This window comes from Oncorhynchus kisutch, linkage group LG28 (genome assembly GCF_002021735.2).
Source record: "Oncorhynchus kisutch isolate 150728-3 linkage group LG28, Okis_V2, whole genome shotgun sequence".
NCBI classification, from domain to species: domain Eukaryota; kingdom Metazoa; phylum Chordata; class Actinopteri; order Salmoniformes; family Salmonidae; genus Oncorhynchus; species Oncorhynchus kisutch.
In genome coordinates, this window is record NC_034201.2 from 20,551,581 (window position 1) to 20,568,917 (window position 17,337).

Here is a 17,337-nt window from a genome sequence, read left to right on the forward strand (position 1 = left end):
GGATGAACCAACACATCTGCCCACCATAAAATAAAAAAAATCCTGATATCCCTAACAAGGTAATCGAATGTGTTTAAAGCCAGAGTAATTGCTAAAGGAATCTCTAATTAGGTCATTAGATCAGGGGAAGAATGCATATAACAAAATTGCAGAGGTGGATCATTGGGAATCAAACCTATGGCACTGACAATCATCCATTGAATTTGATTGAAGGAGGATGTTATTCTGGTGGGTACTGAATCTACAGTTCACTCAGCTTACAATGTGGGTATAACTGTAACAAACACCCCCATGCACACTGAGGCTGCGGCCAGAGGTGTTTCCATGGAAACAGATTGCCAGTAACGGGGGGCGGCTGTATGGGTTAATTGGGGGTGGGGTTTATAAGAGCCCACCTCAACACAGATGTTAACCCCCACCCACCCCCCAGGTCTCCAGGGTACGCCTCTCAAAGAAGCCAGCCTCTTGGTTACCATGTATCCCTCCACCGGACTCGCCTCTCAGAGAGAGAAAGACGTGTGTCACAAACGACCTACCTATCAGGATTATCAGCACTCATTAGCAGAAGGCTCAGCGGTTTGAACTGAACTAAAAGGGATTTGATAGAGTAAAGTGGTGATTTATGAATGTAACCATATGTAATTAATATTGTCATAACACTGTAAAATCACATCTGTGTCCTACCTATATGTAAAGGGGCCATGTTTTTTTTTGTTTTTTTTACAGTGGTTTCATGCAATGACCCAACAGTGTCCTCTAGTGTATGGATCATTACAGTACTTCTAGGATTGGATCACAAATTCAACGTAAGTACTTATTGTATTTCACCTCATAAATAGTGACTGGGGAAATACTCTCTTCCTCTGCTACAAATGAGCCAGTATACAATTCATTCGTTTTTATTACTATGGTTTTTATTAACATAATTTACATTTCATCAGGTCAATATTCCAGGACGTGTTAGATATTGATTGAATAAGACTTCAGGATATGCTGATAAAATAAATGCAATTTCCATCATTAAAAACGGTAGATTTTCTCAGTTATAGAAAAACATCTGTTAAAAATAAAATAAAGTGATTGTAGTATATATATTTGATAAATACAATTTCCTATACAAATCTGATCGCCGAAAAGCATTTTAATAATCTGACTTGTTGGCTAGATTCACAACGAGTGTAGCTTTAATTCAATACCCTGCATGTGTATTTTAATGAACGTTTGAGTTTTAACGAGTGCTATTAGCATGTAGCGTAGTGCATTTGCATTTCCAGATGTCTAGTTGGGACGCAAATGTCTCAAGTAGGAGCAAGAGGTTAACTAGACTGTTACAAATCTGGCAAATGGTGCCTTTTAAACACGTACATACCGTATACATGTATCAATGTTGAAATAATTGAAGTGACGATGTTATTCAAATGAATAATGAGTTGTGGCTTTTGATACACTTTTCTAATAATTTATCTTTATTTCAATTAAACTACAGTATATTGACACTTTCATTACACTGACTACTACACAACTGGCATTGCAGCTTGAATCCCAACTTTAATATCTCTTTAAGTTCTCTAAAACTACCCTAAAAGCATTCCAGTGCTAAGCATCAAAAACATGATAGGTAAAGTTCTCTTGCTTGGGTTTAAGGCTGAAGCTGTAGGTTCCAATTCGCTTCCTGTAGCAGAAGAACAAGGACGAGAGACTACCGACGAAGAGGAGGAACAGTCCTATTCCCAGTAAGACGTAGTCCACCAGACGAAGAGTAACAGAACTCTCTTTGATGGGAACTGCCAGAAAACATGTCAGAATACATTAACTCCCCAATATGTACATCTGATCATCATCATATACTGTATGTCATGGGCTATAAGTAGGACATTCTGGATATTTTGGATATTATCAGTAGCCTAGTCATTATTTGATGCAGTCACACTTTGAAGAGCATTTACCTTTGTGTGATCGAAGGAATGGTCCACAGGTTGCTTTTCCCATTCCGATTAGATTAGAGAATCTTTCTGTCCGTTCAATACAATCCTAACAAAAATTAATATATGGAAAGAGAACAGCATTGAACTAGTTAAACTTCTTCTCCTAGTAGAGAAGTTTTCAAAAGCCTCTAGAGTAGTCATACCAAAATGGTTGAACACAGTGGCTGAAATTAAACTGGAAATACCCGGAGCTGGACTCCAGCACCTATTAGGGGTGGCAGGTAGCCTAGTGGTTAGAGCGTTGGACTAGTAACCGAAAGGTTGCAAAATCGAATCCCCGAGCTCGAATCCCTAACCGGAAGGTTGCAAGATCGAATCTCTGAGCTGACAAGGTTCAAATCTGTCATTCTGCCCCTGAAGAAGGCAGTTAACCCACTGTTCCCAGGCCGTCATTTAAAATAAGAATTAGTTCTCAACTCACTTGCCTAGTTAAATAAAAGGTTGAAAAAATGGTTAAAGGCAGAGCCAGGTAGAGCAGAGCTCCAGCACCTTGGGTTAAAGGCAGAGCCAGGTAGAGCAGAGCTCCAGCACCATACGGGTTCAAAAAAGAGTAGGATAAAGTACACTGCTCCAAAAAATAAAGTGAACACTTAATAAACACAATGTAACTCCAAATCAATCACACTTCTGTGAAATCAAAAAGTCCACTTAGGAAGCAACACTGATTGACAAGGAATTTCACATGCTGTTGTGCAAATGGAATAGACAACAGGTGGAAATTATAGGCAATTAGCAAGACACCCCCAATAAAGGAGTGGTTCTACAGGTGGTGACCACAGACCACTTCTCAGTTCCTATGCTTCCTGGCTGATGTTTTGGTCACTTTTGAATGCTGGCGGTGCTTTCACTCTAGTGGTAGCATGAGACGGAGTCTACAACCCACACAAGTGGCTCAGGTAGTGCAGCTCATCCAGGATGGCACATCAATGCGAGCTGTGGCAAGAAGGTTTGCTGTGTCTGTCAGCGTAGTGTCCAGAGCATGGAGGCGCTACCAGGAGACAGGCCAGTACATCAGGAGACGTGGAGGAGGCCGTAGGAGGGCAACAACCCAGCAGCAGGACCGCTACCTCCGCCTTTGTGCAAGGAGGAGCACTGCCAGAGCCCTGCAAAATGACCTTCAGCAGGCCACAAATGTGCATGTGTCTGCTCAAACGGTCAGAAACAGACTCCATGAGGGTGGTATGAGGGCCCGACGTCCACAGGTGGGAGTTGTGCTTACAGCCCAACACCGTGCAGGACGTTTGGCATTTGCCAGAGAACACCAAGATTGGCAAATTCGCCACTGGCGCCCTGTGCTCTTCACAGATGACAGCAGGTTCACACTGAGCACATGTGACAGACGTGACAGTCTGGAGACGCCGTGGAGAACGTTCTGCTGCCTGCAACATCCTCCAGCATGACCGGTTTGGCGGTGGGTCAGTCATGGTGTGGGGTGGCATTTCTTTGGGGGGCCGCACTGCCCTCCATGTGCTCGCCAGAGGTAGCCTGACTGCCATTAGGTACCGAGATGAGTTCCTCAGACACCTTGTGAGACCATATGCTGGTGCGGTTGGCCCTGGGTTCCTCCTAATGCAAGACAATGCTAGACCTCATGTGGCTGGAGCGTGTCAGCAGTTCCTGCAAGAGGAAGGCATTGATGCAATGGATTGGCCCGCCCGTTCCCGAGACCTGAATCCAATTGAGCACATCTGGGACATCATGTCTCGCTCCATCCACCAATGCCACGTTGCACCACAGACTGTCCAGGAGTTGGCGGATGCTTTAGTCCAGGTCTGGGAGGAGATCCCTCAGGAGACCATCCGCCACCTCACCAGGAGCATGCCCAGGGATTATAGGGAGGTCATACAGGCACGTGGCGGCCACACACACTACTGAGCCTCATTTTGACTTGTTTTAAGGACATTACATCAAAGTTGGATCAGCCTGTAGTGTGGTTTTCCACTTTAATTTTGAGTGTGACTCCAAATCCAGACCTCCATGGGTTGATAAATTTGATTTGAATTGATAATTTGTGTGTGATTTTGTTGTCAGCACATTCAACTATGTAAAGAAAAAAGTATTTAATAAGAATATTTCATTAATTCAGATCTAGGATGTGTTGTTTTAGTGTTCCCTTAATTTTTTTGAGCACTGTATTAATCCTAACCCTAGAATAGTAATACATTGTACTCACAGCAGTAAGCCTAACGCTAACCCTAATTTTGGCATAACCCTTATATTCAACCCGCCAGGACTTCCCCAGTTCCCAATTGAACCCCTGGTTGAACAGTAAATCTAGACATCAATATACATACTGTATACTTGAATAGTACAGTATGAATAAAGATGGACAGACACTCACAGGCTGGCAGGTGGCTGAGCCAGTCTCAATACAGATATGAATCTGGCAGTGCAAGTAGATGACATTGAGGTTGACGTAGGAGAAGATGCGAAGGGACAGGCGAGACTTGCTGGAGTTGCCGTTCTCCAAGACTGTGGTGTATGTGTTGACGAGGGGACAGCTGATGAGAAGAAAGAGACAGATAACTAGCAGAAAGCTTAGATAGTACCTAAACACATCTGAATCTTCAGGAACATTTCCATTCTATTCTGTTCTATTCCATGCCACTTAAGGAAAACCTAGCATCTAAACTAACTATGATAGGGCAACATAAAAATAAATTGTAGAACAGACCTGTTTTCCAGGAACAAGTAAATAGTTGGTTCCAAAGGGTTGCTGCTCTGGGTGGCCCAGCACTTGTTGATGACTACTTTGATCTGGTCAACTGTGGAGTTGACGCTGACCTCGACCACAACTTCCTCCTCGGGAGATAGGCTGTAGTTCTGAGGGAGAGGGGACATTCCATTCAGGAGCTGAACCGTCACATGGAAAGTCCCTGAGCCCATGACGACATCTTTAATCATGTCATACCTGTCAACAAAATATGTCATGAATAAGATATTTTGTAACAGCATGCTGAATATGTCATAGTTCATAGATACTGCATTACTATATGTCAATCAGAGAGACGTTTCAAGCCTTTATTGAGTAGAGTTATGTGTAATCAGTTTCAGTCTAGCTGAGCAGTGACTTGTGGGTGTAAAATGGTGGTGACCATAGTGACGGTAGATAAAGTCACCATGGCGCCTGGCACAGCGTACCCTGTGGGGTCATAACCCGCAGAGATGAGGATGCTCCTCCCAAAGGTACACATGATGGGGACCTCCAATCGTACTGTAGGAACTCTCGTTTTGCTGTCGGGCAGGCTCTGGAGATCCATGGAATTGAACAGAGTCGTCTGAGCAGTGTAATGAGTGCTATTCTGAAATACAAAAGTTAACATGGGTATGGGAAAGTTATTTTACTTTCTAACAGACCATGAGGACAGTTCAATCTAGTTTGGTGATCAAACATCTGCACCTACAAGAGACCATGTTCATAGGCTGTTCACAGGCATATTTTTTGTTGTTGTTGCATGTTTAGACTAAATAAGGACATTAAACCTATAAAATACAGGTCTGTTATGTACTGTACATTACAGAATAGCCTTTAATTTACCCAAAACACACCAGAGACTATGCTCGTTGTGACACAAAGGGGCAACAGTTATCATCCTCTAGCCACTGACTCACAAATGTACTGACTCACATATAAGAGTTGTGTGTTACACTGGTCCCAAGCCACCGTCAGCTGGACATGGCTGCTGTTCGCTTCGTTCACGCCACACTCCTGTCTCCCCAGGTAGAGGGAAGAGTCCCCAATGTGCCTCGCCTCCAGGAAGTCCCTCGCAACTGTCACGATGATATAGCTGGCCCTGCACTCCACAGAGATGCCCCTCGTATAAGAAACCAGAATAGCCGGAGATGTAGGAGTCTTAGGCTGCAGACTCGTTGTGATGAGACCGCTGGTCACAGTGGTGGTCATTGCTGTAGGAACGTCAGTGGTGGTTGTGGTTGGAACTGGGGTCATGGTTGTGATTAGAATTGGAGTAGCGGTTGAAACAGTGTTGTTGATTCTAATGGCATTGTTGGTTGTAACTTGTGTGTTGATTGTAGTTGTACTTTTATTGTTGGATGTGATTGAGGTTGGATTGTAGGTTGTAGTGGTTGAAACTATATTGTTGGTTGTAACCAGAGTGTTGGTTGTGGTTGTGATTGTAGCTGGAGCTGTGGTCGTCTGGACAGGTGTCGTGATGGGCATTGTAGGTAGGGTTGTGGTCAAAGGTGCTGCAAGGCAAAAACATGAAAATTACAGGTTGAACTGTAGTGAACTGATTAGGCAATGAAGCCCAAAGTACTCTACTATCTCCAAATACCTATATGAATATGAATTAAGACTATCAAACTAAAGTGAAAGAAAGGATTCTCTATTGTCTACCTGAACAACCCCGTCCTGGCCTGGAGGGGTTGGAGTCAGTGAATCCGTCCAGACAGAGACAGCTGTAGGAGCCCCAGGTGTTAGTGCACTGGGCCCATGGGGAGCAGTCCATGTCCCCTGTACTGCACTCATCATCATCTGTTAGAGACAAAAACAAAAATAGAACTGGCATTGAAAATCAGGTTAACAGTTGATGCAGATTTGTATCACAAAATGTGCCCTCCATCTAATACTCACAGAGTTACCTTCTTTCATATTTAACCTACAGTATATTTCATCAGGAAGTTCTATTGATACAAATAATAGTTTTCAAGAAGGCCAATTTAAGACCTAACACATTATCTTGTGCACATTTCTTTTATCAAAAGCAAAGTATTCTTACAAATGTAAAAGGTTAAGACAGTGTTACCATCTATACGGGTGTTGTTGCTGTCAACAGTGTATCTGGAGCTGTTCTGTAGGGCCTGCATCAGAGCAGAGGACACCTTCAGGATGTCCTGGGACTGACTGGGTGTGAAGATGATGATGAAGTTCACTACTACACTTCCAGGAGTCAGGCCTCTGATCTGAACCCTCACATCTCCTGAGTTCACCAGGGGCAGGATATCAGGAGGGAGAGACTGGAGGATCTATGAGACAGTTAGCGGAGACAGGGTGTTTGTGTCAGTGTTGTTTGATACAAACTACAACATTACAACATGTATGAACTACAACAACAACATGTAGGAACTACAAAACATGTGTAGGTGTCTTTACATCATTAATGTATTCCATGCTATTAGTGAGGACAATGACAACATTAAAAAAACATTTATCAAAGCATCCGTTGCCTTGTACCTCTTCCTCAATACTACGACTGAGATTCTGATACTCCTGGCTAGTGGGGTACAGCAAGGCATCAGTGAACTGCACGTTGGTCAGGCGAACTGTTGCTCGAAGTGTCTGTGCAGCTGTGGATGGGATACAATCATCCAGTCAATGCACTGCAGTAACTAGAAAAGCAATATGGTGTAAAATACTTCAATAAAAATACTTTAAAGTACTATTAAGTAGTTTGGGTTTTTATTTTTACTTCACTACATTCCAAAAGAAAATGATGTACTTTTTACTCCATACATTTTCCCTGACACCCAAAAGTACCCATTACATTTTGAATGCTTAGCAGGACAGGGTCCAATTCACACACCTATCAAGAGAGCATCTGTCATGATCGTCGTAAAGAGGAGACCAAAGCGCAGCGTGATTAGAATACATTCTTATTTTAATGAATGATGAACACGAAGAACAAAAACAACACAACGAACGTGACGCTATGACAACGAGCGCAGACACAGGCAACTACACATAGACAATAACCCACGAAATACCCAAAGCAGATGGCTGCCTAAATATGGTTCCCAATCAGAGACAACGATAAACATCTGCCTCTAATTGAGAACCAATGTAGGCAACCATAGACATACATAAACACCTAGATGGTAAACAACCCCATAAACCTACAATAAACCCTAGACAGTGCCAAAACACATACATCACCCATGTCACACCCTGACCTAACCAAATATATGAAGAAAACAAAGAATACTCAGGTCAGGGCGTGACAGCATCCCTGATCATCCCTACTGCCTACGATCTGGCGGACTGTCTGAGTGTTGGAGTGTGCCGCTGGATATCCGTAAATAAAAAAACAAGACAATGGTGCCGTCTGGTTTGCTTAATATAAGGAATTTGAAATCATTTATACTTTTACTTTTGATACTTAAGTATGTTTTAGCAATTACATGTACTTTTGATACTTAAGTATATTTAAAACCAGATAACTTTAGACTCTTACTCAACGAGTATTTTACTGGGGGACTTTCACTCTTACTTGAGTCATTTTCTATTAAGGTTTCTTTACTTTTACTCAAGTATGACATTTGGGTAGTTTTTCCACCACTGTAGAAAAGTTTAATATCTGCTATAGGAGTCAGCATTTTTGCTGTGCCAGTGTGTAATGAATAAAGTGCACAGCATCAGTTAGGAGAACACAAACCTCATATCAATTCAAGTTTGAGCATATTACAGTTAGTTGATCTGTCGAACATCCTGCACATGGTACTAACCAGTCTTAACCAGCACCAGCAGGCTGGCCCAATGGCTCCCACAGGCACAAGGAGTGACAGTGACGTTGTAGAGAACCCCAGGTTGCAGCCCTGTCACCTCCCAGACTGACAGCTTTGTCTCCCAGCGTCCCTTGACCTCTGACCCCTCCTTCAACACCACGAGGAAGCTGAGCCCGCTCTGGGATTGGCCAGTCCAGGACAGGCAGAAAGAGAAGCCAGTAACATTGGAGGCCTGCAAGTTGGTGGTGGGGGTTGGGTCTGGGGGAGAGGGGAGAAGGGAATCAGTAGTCAATCTCACCTTCTATGAAATATTACAGCATCTGAGCTGCTTTGAAATTAGTTGTGATTTTGTTAAGTGTTCAATTTCTTAAAACTATTAGATTAAAGTGGAGCACTTTGGAAAATATTATCCAAACAGCCTCAAGGCTTTGAGAAACAGCAGGGGAGTCATTGGGGGAAACTGATATTGGAGACAAAAAATTGTCACAGTTATACACTGTATAAAGAGAGTTTTATTGATTTACATACGGCATGTGGATGGTGATAGTGAGGATACACTCAGGTACATGTCCTCCACAGTAGGTCCCATGCTGGTTTGGGGCATAGAGGTGGAGAGGGGCAGGGTAGGAGTGTTGGTGTTAGTGGTATGCTGCAGTGAGGTGGGACTACTCCAGGATGTGAGAGCTGGTCTGGTCTCAGACCTGTTGGAGCTGGCTATAGCTAGGTCATGTGTGGTAACAGGCATATGGGTGGAGCTCAGCATCATGCCTCTGTCTGTGGTTGTAGCTACGGCTGCTGGGTTATCAATAAAGCTGGAGTCCCATGACTGATAACTGGTGCTGTTGGGTGGCAACTCTGTTGCATTGGCCCACCAAAACATATGAGTGGCATTACTGGGCAGGGCTGAGGTCACAAGGTCAGAAGCTGAAAGGAAAACAAATAGGTTGAGAGTTTGAGTTAAACATTTTGATTTTGACATTCATTTAATATAACCCAGAGTTAGTGTACACCACTCTCTGTTCTTACCTTGGCAGTCTACCCCAGTGTTGTTGGGGTTCAGATCAGTGAATCCAGGATGACAGGTGCAGCTGTAGGAGCCCTCTGTGTTGGCACAGTCTGCCTGACGTGAGCAGCTGCTGAGAGCGGCATAGGTACACTCATCTATATCTGAAAGGACAGCAGCATAATGTGTGTTATAAACTCAGCAAAAAAATAAACGTCCTCTCACTGTCAACTGCGTTTATTTTCAGCAAACTTAAACATGTGTAAATATTTGTATGAACATAAGATTCAACAACTGAGACAAACTGAACAAGTTCCACAGACATGTGACTAACAGAAATTGAATAATGGGGGAGGTCCAAATCAAAGTACCATTCAGTATCTGGTGTGGCCACCAGCCTCATTAAGTACTGCAGTGAATCTCCTCCTCATGGACTGTACCAGGTTTGCCCGTTCTTGCTGTGAGATGTTACCCCACTCTTCCACCAAGGCACCTGCAAGTTCCCAGACATTTCTTGGGGGAATGGCCCTAGCCCTCACCCTCCAATCCAACAGGTCCCAGACGTGGTCAATGGGATTGAGATCCGGGCTCTTCGCAGGCCATGGCAGAACACTGACATACCTGTCTTGCAGGAAATCACGCACAGAACGAGCAGTATGGCTGGTGGCATTGTCAAGCTGGAGGGTCATGTCAGGATGAGCCTGCAGGAAGGGTACCACATGAGGGAGGAGGATATCTTCCCTGTAACGCAAGTGTTGAGATTGCCTGCAATGACAACAAGCTCATTCTGATGATGCTGTGACACACAGTCCCAGACCAATCAATCCCGCTCCAGAGTACAGGCATCGGTGTAACCCTCATTCCTTCGACGATAAACGCGAATCCGACCATCACCCCTGGTGAGACAAAACCGTGACTCGTCAGTGAAGAGCACTTTTTGTCAGTCCTGGCTGGTCCAGCGACGGTGGGTTTGTGCCCATAGGCGACGTTGTTGCTTGTGATGTCTGGTGAGGACCTGCCTTACAACAGGCCTACGAGCCCTCAGTCCAACCTCTCTCAGCCTATTGCGGACAGTCTGAGCACTGATGAAGGGATTGTGCGTTCCTGGTGTAACTCGGGCAGTTGTTGTTGCCATCCTGACGTGTCCCGCAGGTGTGATGTTCGGATGTACCGATCCTGTGCAGGTGTTGCTACACATGGTCTCCACTGCGAGGACAATCAGCTGTCCATCCTGTCTCCCTGTAGCACTGTCTTACAGTACAGACATTACAATTTATTGCCCTGACCACATCTGCAGTCCTCATGCCTCCTTGCGGCATGCCTAAGGCACATTCACACAGATGAGCAGGGACCCTGGGCATCTTTCTTTTGGTGTTTTTCAGAATCAGTAGAAAGGCCTCTTTAGTGTTCTAAGTTTTCATAACTGTGACCTTAATTACCTACCGCCTGTAAGCTGTTAGTGTCTTAACGACCGTTCCACAGGTGCATGTTCATTACAGTTTTTTACAATCACTTTGGCACTAATTTCGGAACCTTGATGTCATTTTTCCAAACTCTAGACACAACTCACAACCAATGATCAAAATGCAAATTTTTCAAAACTAACACTTTTTCCAATTGCTTGGATACAATACACATAAAGCTAAGATCATTTGTTCATTGAACTAAAATCACTTGTTCAAAATGACACAACCTAACATCAAAGTATTACCATTTCAAAATGCAATTCACACATTATATCTGAGTTGACTGTCTATTCATTTAATTACAATGATCTAACTATCAATTGATACAACTGCTCAAAATGATAAGTAACTGTTGCGTTACTCTTAATGCATAGTTTTATGGAAACTGACAAACAATATTCCATGTTTAGATCATGAAAGTTTCAGGATAACGAGATCCATTGACACCAATTACCGTGGAACATGAACCAATTGGACTACATTATCTATGGATATAATATTTCATCATCATTCTTTATCAGACACTGTTTCTATGGTCCCATGTATCAATTTTCCAGACCATGTTTTCAGATTTGACATTACTGTACACTCACTACACTTTATTAGGTGCACCTATCTAGTACTGGGTAGGACCCTCTTTTGCCTCCACAACAGCCTGAATTATTCACGGTGTTGTACGTTAAGAGATGCCCTTCTGCACACCACTGTTTTAAACAGTGAGCATTTGTGGCCTTTCTGTTAGCTTGAATGAGTCTGGACATCCTCTTCTCTCATTAACAAGGTGGTTTTGCCCACAGAGCTGCAGTTCACTGAATGTGTTTTGTTTATCGCACCATTCTCTGTAAACTCTAGAGACTGTAGTGCGTAAAAATCCCTGGAAGGCAGCTGTTTCTGAGATGCTGGAATCACCATGTGTGGCATCAACAATCATACCATGGTCAAAGTTGCTTAGATTATGCATCTTGCCCGTTCTAATATTTGGTCTAACAACATCATAAGCTCTCTACTCTATATACTCTATATATTGAGTTGCAGGCAGCCACATGATTTGCTGTTCTACTCTAACTGTCCTTGATGAGCTAAATCAGGTCTGTAGAGCTGATGGCATGACCCATGTCATTGTGTGGGATACTGTCAGGTTCCACCATGCTCAAATGGTGCAAGCATGGTTTCAGGCCCATCCACAATTTACCACCCTGTGCTTACCCCATACTCTCCTTTCCTTAACCCGATTGAGGAATTTTTCTCCACATGGAGGTGGAAGGTATATGATAGGCGCCCTCACGAACAAGCCGCCCTTCTCCAGGCCATGGATGACGCATGTAATGACATCACGGCAGACCAGTGTCAGGCCTGGATTTGCCATGCCCGAAGATTCTTCCCAAGATGTTTGGCTAATGAAAACATCCATTGTGACGTGGATGAGAACCTGTGGCCAAATCCCCAAGACAGGGTTGATGGAAATATAGAAGTACAGTAATCAATATTTTGTTTAGCTTTTTACAGTAAGCCAGGTGAGGAACACTGCAGTGATGTTTTACAGTAAGCCAGGTGAGGAACACTGCAGTGATGTTTTACAGTAAGCCAGGTGAGGAACACTGCAGGGATGTTTTACAGTAAGCCAGGTGAGGAACACTGCAGTGATGTTTTACAGTAAGCCAGGTGAGGAACACTGCAGTGATGTTTTACAGTAAGCCAGGTGAGGAACACTGCAGTGATGTTTTACAGTAAGCCAGGTGAGGAACACTGCAGTGATGTTTTACAGTAAGCCAGGTGAGGAACACTGCAGTGATGTTTTACAGTAAGCCAGGTGAGGAACACTGCAGTGATGTTTTACAGTAAGCCAGGTGAGGAACACTGCAGTGATGTTTTACAGTAAGCCAGGTGAGGAACACTGCAGTGATGTTTTACAGTAAGCCAGGTGAGGAACACTGCAGTGATGTTTTACAGTAAGCCAGGTGAGGAACACTGCAGATCACCTTTAACTGTTATTTCTTTTTTTGTAGCTAATTATTTTTGCTCTGATTCAAAGAAACCTATGTTGTGATTTTATTGTATTTCATCAATATATTTCATATTTTGTTCAATGATTCCACTGTGTCTGTAGTATTCTCTCTACTAGTCCTTTTACAGTGATGTATTTACGTGTAGTAGCATAATGAAACATGTATCACATATTTTGTACTACAATATTTAATGATTGTACGAACAACTACACAGTAAAACTATCGGTATCTCGTGTGTGGGTGATCTAAATGAATGTTCCTATGGTATTTCATGATAAATGAGTTATTTGAACCAATGATTCTGCAAGTGCAAGGTTTCTTTAACGATATGAATGCACAATGCTATGTTTTGAACAGCCTGTGTTACAATTGATGACCGTTTTGAGTTTTGTGTCTAGAGTTTTGAAAAAGTGCCAAAGTGATTGTTAAAAACTGTAATTGTTTATGGTTCATTGAACAAGCATGGAAAACAGAGTTTAAACCCTTTACAATTTGGATTTTTACGAATTATCTTTGAAAGACAGGGTCCTGAAAAAGGGACGTTTCTTATTTTGCTGAGTTTATGTAGACACTGTGTATATCTACAGGATATATAATACACTGCGCAAAAAAATAAAGGGAACACTTAAACAACACAATGTAACTCCAAGTCAATCACACTTCTGTGAAATCAAACTGTCCACTTAGGAAGCAACACTCATTGACAATAAATTTCACATGCTGTTGTGCAAATGGAATAGAAAAGAGGTGGAAATTATAGGCAATTAGCAAGACACCCCCAATAAAGGAGTGGTTCTGCAGGTGGTAACCACAGACCACTTCTCAGTTCCTATGCTTCCTGGCTGATGTTTTGGTCACTTTTGAATGCTGGCGGTGCTTTCACTCTAGTGGTAGCATGAGACGGAGTCTACAACCCACACAAGTGGCTCAGGTGGTGCAGCTCATCCAGGATGGCACATCAATGCGAGCTGTGGCAAGAAGGTTTGCTGTGTCTGTCAGCGTAGTGTCCAGAGCATGGAGGCACTACCAGGAGACAGGCCAGTACATCAGGAGACGTGGAGGAGGCCGTAGGAGGGCAACAACCCAGCAGCAGGACCTTTACCTCCGCCTTCGTGCAAGGAGGAGCAGGAGGAGCACTGCCAGAGCCCTGCAAAATGACCTCCAGCAAGCCACAAATGTGCATGTGTCTGCTCAAATGGTCAGAAACAGACTCCATGAGGGTGGTATGAGGGCCCGACGTCCACAGGTGGGGGTTGTGCTTACAGCCTAACGCCGTGCAGGACGTTTGGCATTTGCCAGAGAACACCAAGATTGGCAAATTCGCCACTGGCGCCCTGTGCTCTTCACAGATGAAAGCAGGTTCACACTGAGCACGTGACAGACGTGACAGAGTCTGTAGACACCGTGGAGAACGTTCTGCTGCCTGCAACATCCTCCAGCATGACCGGTTTGGCGGTGGGTCAGTCATGGTGTGGGGTGGCATTTCTTTGGGGGGCCGCACAGCCCTCCATGTGCTCGCCAGAGGTAGCCTGACTGCCATTAGGTACCGAGATGAAATCCTCAGACCCCTTGTGAGACCATATGCTGGTGCGGTTGGCCCTGGGTTCCTCCTAATGCAAGACAATGCTAGACCTCATGTGGCTGGAGTGTGTCAGCAGTTCCTGCAAGAGGAAGGCATTGATGCTATGGACTGGCCCGCCCGTTCCCCAGACCTGAATCCAATTGAGCACATCTGGGACATCATGTCTCGCTCCATCCACCAACAGACTCATCAGGAGCATGCCCAGGCGTTGTAGGGAGGTCATACAGGCGTGCATGATTGTGCGCATGCGTGTTCATGTGTGTGTTCATGTGTGCGAGTATGTGTGCTTCTGTGCACATCTGTGTGTGTTTTTGTGAGTGTATGATTGTGTGTTTCCACTGTTGTGGTGTGTGTTTATCAGAGTGTGTGTCAATGACACATGTTTTTAATTTCCAGAGGAAACATGTCACAGATGAGTGTGAAGGGGAAATGGAAGCAGAGTGGGACACCGTGGTGTTACTGAGTCAGCACAGTGTTCTCAGTAACACGAGTATAACTCCAACACAGACTACATAATCATAGCCACCAGAAAACACAACAAAGTCGATAGACAGATGTTACAGTATTTCTGGTATATGGTGCTCACTTACATTACCTAGAGATATTTATGGCCCTGGATGTTACACACTACAAAAGCCTTGTATTTACACCCCACAGTGCAGTACTATATCCTCTTACCTTCAACTGACACAGAGGTGACTTCTTCAATGTGTTTGAGAAGAAGGTGCAGTTTTGTGGTCATGTTGGACAAGGACAGAGTTTCAGGGGAACCAATCAGCATAGATGAAGCGGTTCTGAATGGCCCTATAGGCCAGGAGCTGATGTAGTATACAGAGATGTCAGGGGAGTCCAGGGCTCCGGTCACCTATAAGCCAATACAGAATGGTCAAGGCCTATACTGGGCACGCACAGTGAGAAATGTAGGGACAATATAATGGACCATCATGAGAAAAACATAGGGAGAGATACAGTAGCCTACCACAGAGTGCAAAAGCCTTGTGTGGTTCATGATTCCCCCACCCATGGATATCAGCTGCTGGTAATCTGTCTTCACGGTCACAGTGACGTTGAAGCAACAGCCTCTATTGCCTGAGTGAAATAATAATGAATAACGGTTTGCAATATGATTTTATGTGCCGTGATGTTTACACAATTGCAGTTATTATACAATTTAAAACATACATCTTGAATCACTTCAACAATAAAGTTGATCTAGGATCTGTTCTCACCTGTATGTTGAGGGTTGGTGCAAAAAGAGAGGCCCTCTCTCTGGCAGCACTTTTTCCACCCTGGACAGTCTGAGTCCCATTCACACCCTGTATTCCTGGGTGTGTCCACTACACCCTTGGGGCAGGAGCCTGGTTTGGCAGTGAACTCTCCACTTCTGTTCATAGCTTAATCAATGAGAGAAACAGAAATAGAGAGGATATCATATCAAATGTTTACAAAGAGCACTGTAAATAGCAAACTACGAACTGTATTCTTGGTCGACAGCCCCATCTATTGATCTTTGTTAGATACTTCATAAAAAGGGGTCTCCGTGACTACAGGTCCTGATTGTTGTAGGGCAGGGTGCTGATGTAAATTGTGAAAATTAGTAAACGGTTAAATATGTTCTTTACACATAGATACTTCTGTGTGCCCCTAAATATACTTTGTTTTCATGATGAACAAGTTCTAAAATGTAAGCTGGAACACTCACGTAAAGCACAGTAGCTGCCCACTTGTTCATAGCCTTCACAGCACCTCATAACCTCCTCAGTGACATTCATGTACTCAGTCCAATAGGCTGTTTTGTAAAGAGTGACCACACACGTCTTCCAGGGTAGCCATCCGCCACACGACCTCCGGTCCCTGTAGGAGGTCTTATAGGACCACATTTTACTCACCACCGTGCTCTCATGTCCAGTACACAGGTGGTAGCTGGACATAGACAGGTCATATCCTGAAATAAAGAAATACTTAAGTTATATAGTATCTAATGGAGACAATGCTGTTCTTTATGTTTGCAGAATGTAAGACAAATGGGAAGGGAATTCCAAACAACAGCTACAAATACATAATATTGTAAATAAGTATTTGCAGATCAATGTTGCATAAATAACAGGATATATGAACACAAACACATAACAAAAGGTTTTAATTTCCACAACAGCCAGCATTCATATAGGGCCAAGGAGTGCCCACAACATAAACGCACGTACAGTATGCAACATTTTATGGTTACACCTGGTTTTAGAAATGGAATCGAAACTGATTAGCAGATATAAGCCACCTGTCTCAACCTGTACAAAGAAAACATTAACAAAGATATCATGGAACATGGCAATAAACAGTAAAGCTTACACATGATCACAATATTGATTGTGTCATAACTTATTGTCCTACCTTTAAACAAAGTGCTGTGTCCCTTACAGAGGTCCAGAAGAGCCACGGCCAGACTGAGAGAGTACATCCAACTCATCTTGAATAAATGAAATACGCCACGTATTCAAGGACCATGCTGTACTACCATTTTCAGAGCTGAGCTTTTGGTAACGGAGTTTCTTTTCCCTCGTCGTCCACACACCCTGATATCCTCCACCCTTGCTCCCACAGTCCCCAGTGTAACATACTGCATGGCAATATCTAGATGGAGAGTGCATACAGCTATATGGAGACGGTGTATCCATTCACATTTGTGACATTTCTGGATTCAAATTGATCCCTTTGTTTGTTCCTATGTTCCTGTATGTTTCCTGTATTTAAAAGTACTGTTCATCCCTAACTGTTGAGTGTGTGCTTATCATCCCAACCAGTTATGCGTGGCCGGGACAAACATAAGGCTTTGCAC

The 17,337-nt window shown here is 43.6% G+C and overlaps 1 protein-coding gene across 1 annotated transcript; it reads right to left on the bottom strand.

Annotated features, from left to right (window-relative positions):
- Window positions 1-892: 892 nt before the first annotated feature.
- Window positions 893-17,086, bottom strand: LOC109872655 (uromodulin-like 1). The gene is made up of 17 exons (XM_020463968.2): window positions 16,893-17,086; window positions 16,207-16,449; window positions 15,734-15,898; window positions 15,484-15,593; window positions 15,183-15,369; window positions 9,474-9,614; window positions 8,976-9,371; window positions 8,448-8,705; window positions 7,180-7,292; window positions 6,752-6,971; window positions 6,343-6,480; window positions 5,614-6,191; window positions 5,127-5,287; window positions 4,660-4,896; window positions 4,327-4,486; window positions 1,947-2,031; window positions 893-1,784 (listed from the first exon to the last, which is right to left on the bottom strand). Exons 1-17 carry the CDS (start codon window positions 16,966-16,968, stop codon window positions 1,597-1,599), a joined length of 3,456 nt encoding a protein of 1,151 aa, XP_020319557.2. The 5' UTR covers window positions 16,969-17,086; the 3' UTR covers window positions 893-1,596.
- Between the last annotated feature and the right edge of the window lie 251 nt (window positions 17,087-17,337).

Excerpts from the sequence above, each read along its gene's own strand:
- LOC109872655 (XM_020463968.2), bottom strand. The coding sequence starts at position 16,968 with ATGAGTTGGATGTACTCTCTCAGTCTGGCCGTGGCTCTTCTGGACCTC. Across the intron at positions 15,899-16,206 it reads GGGCAGCTACTGTGCTTTAC|CTATGAACAGAAGTGGAGAG; the intron begins GTGAGTGTTCCA and ends TCATTGATTAAG. Across the intron at positions 9,372-9,473 it reads CACTGGGGTAGACTGCCAAG|CTTCTGACCTTGTGACCTCA; the intron begins GTAAGAACAGAG and ends TTTTCCTTTCAG.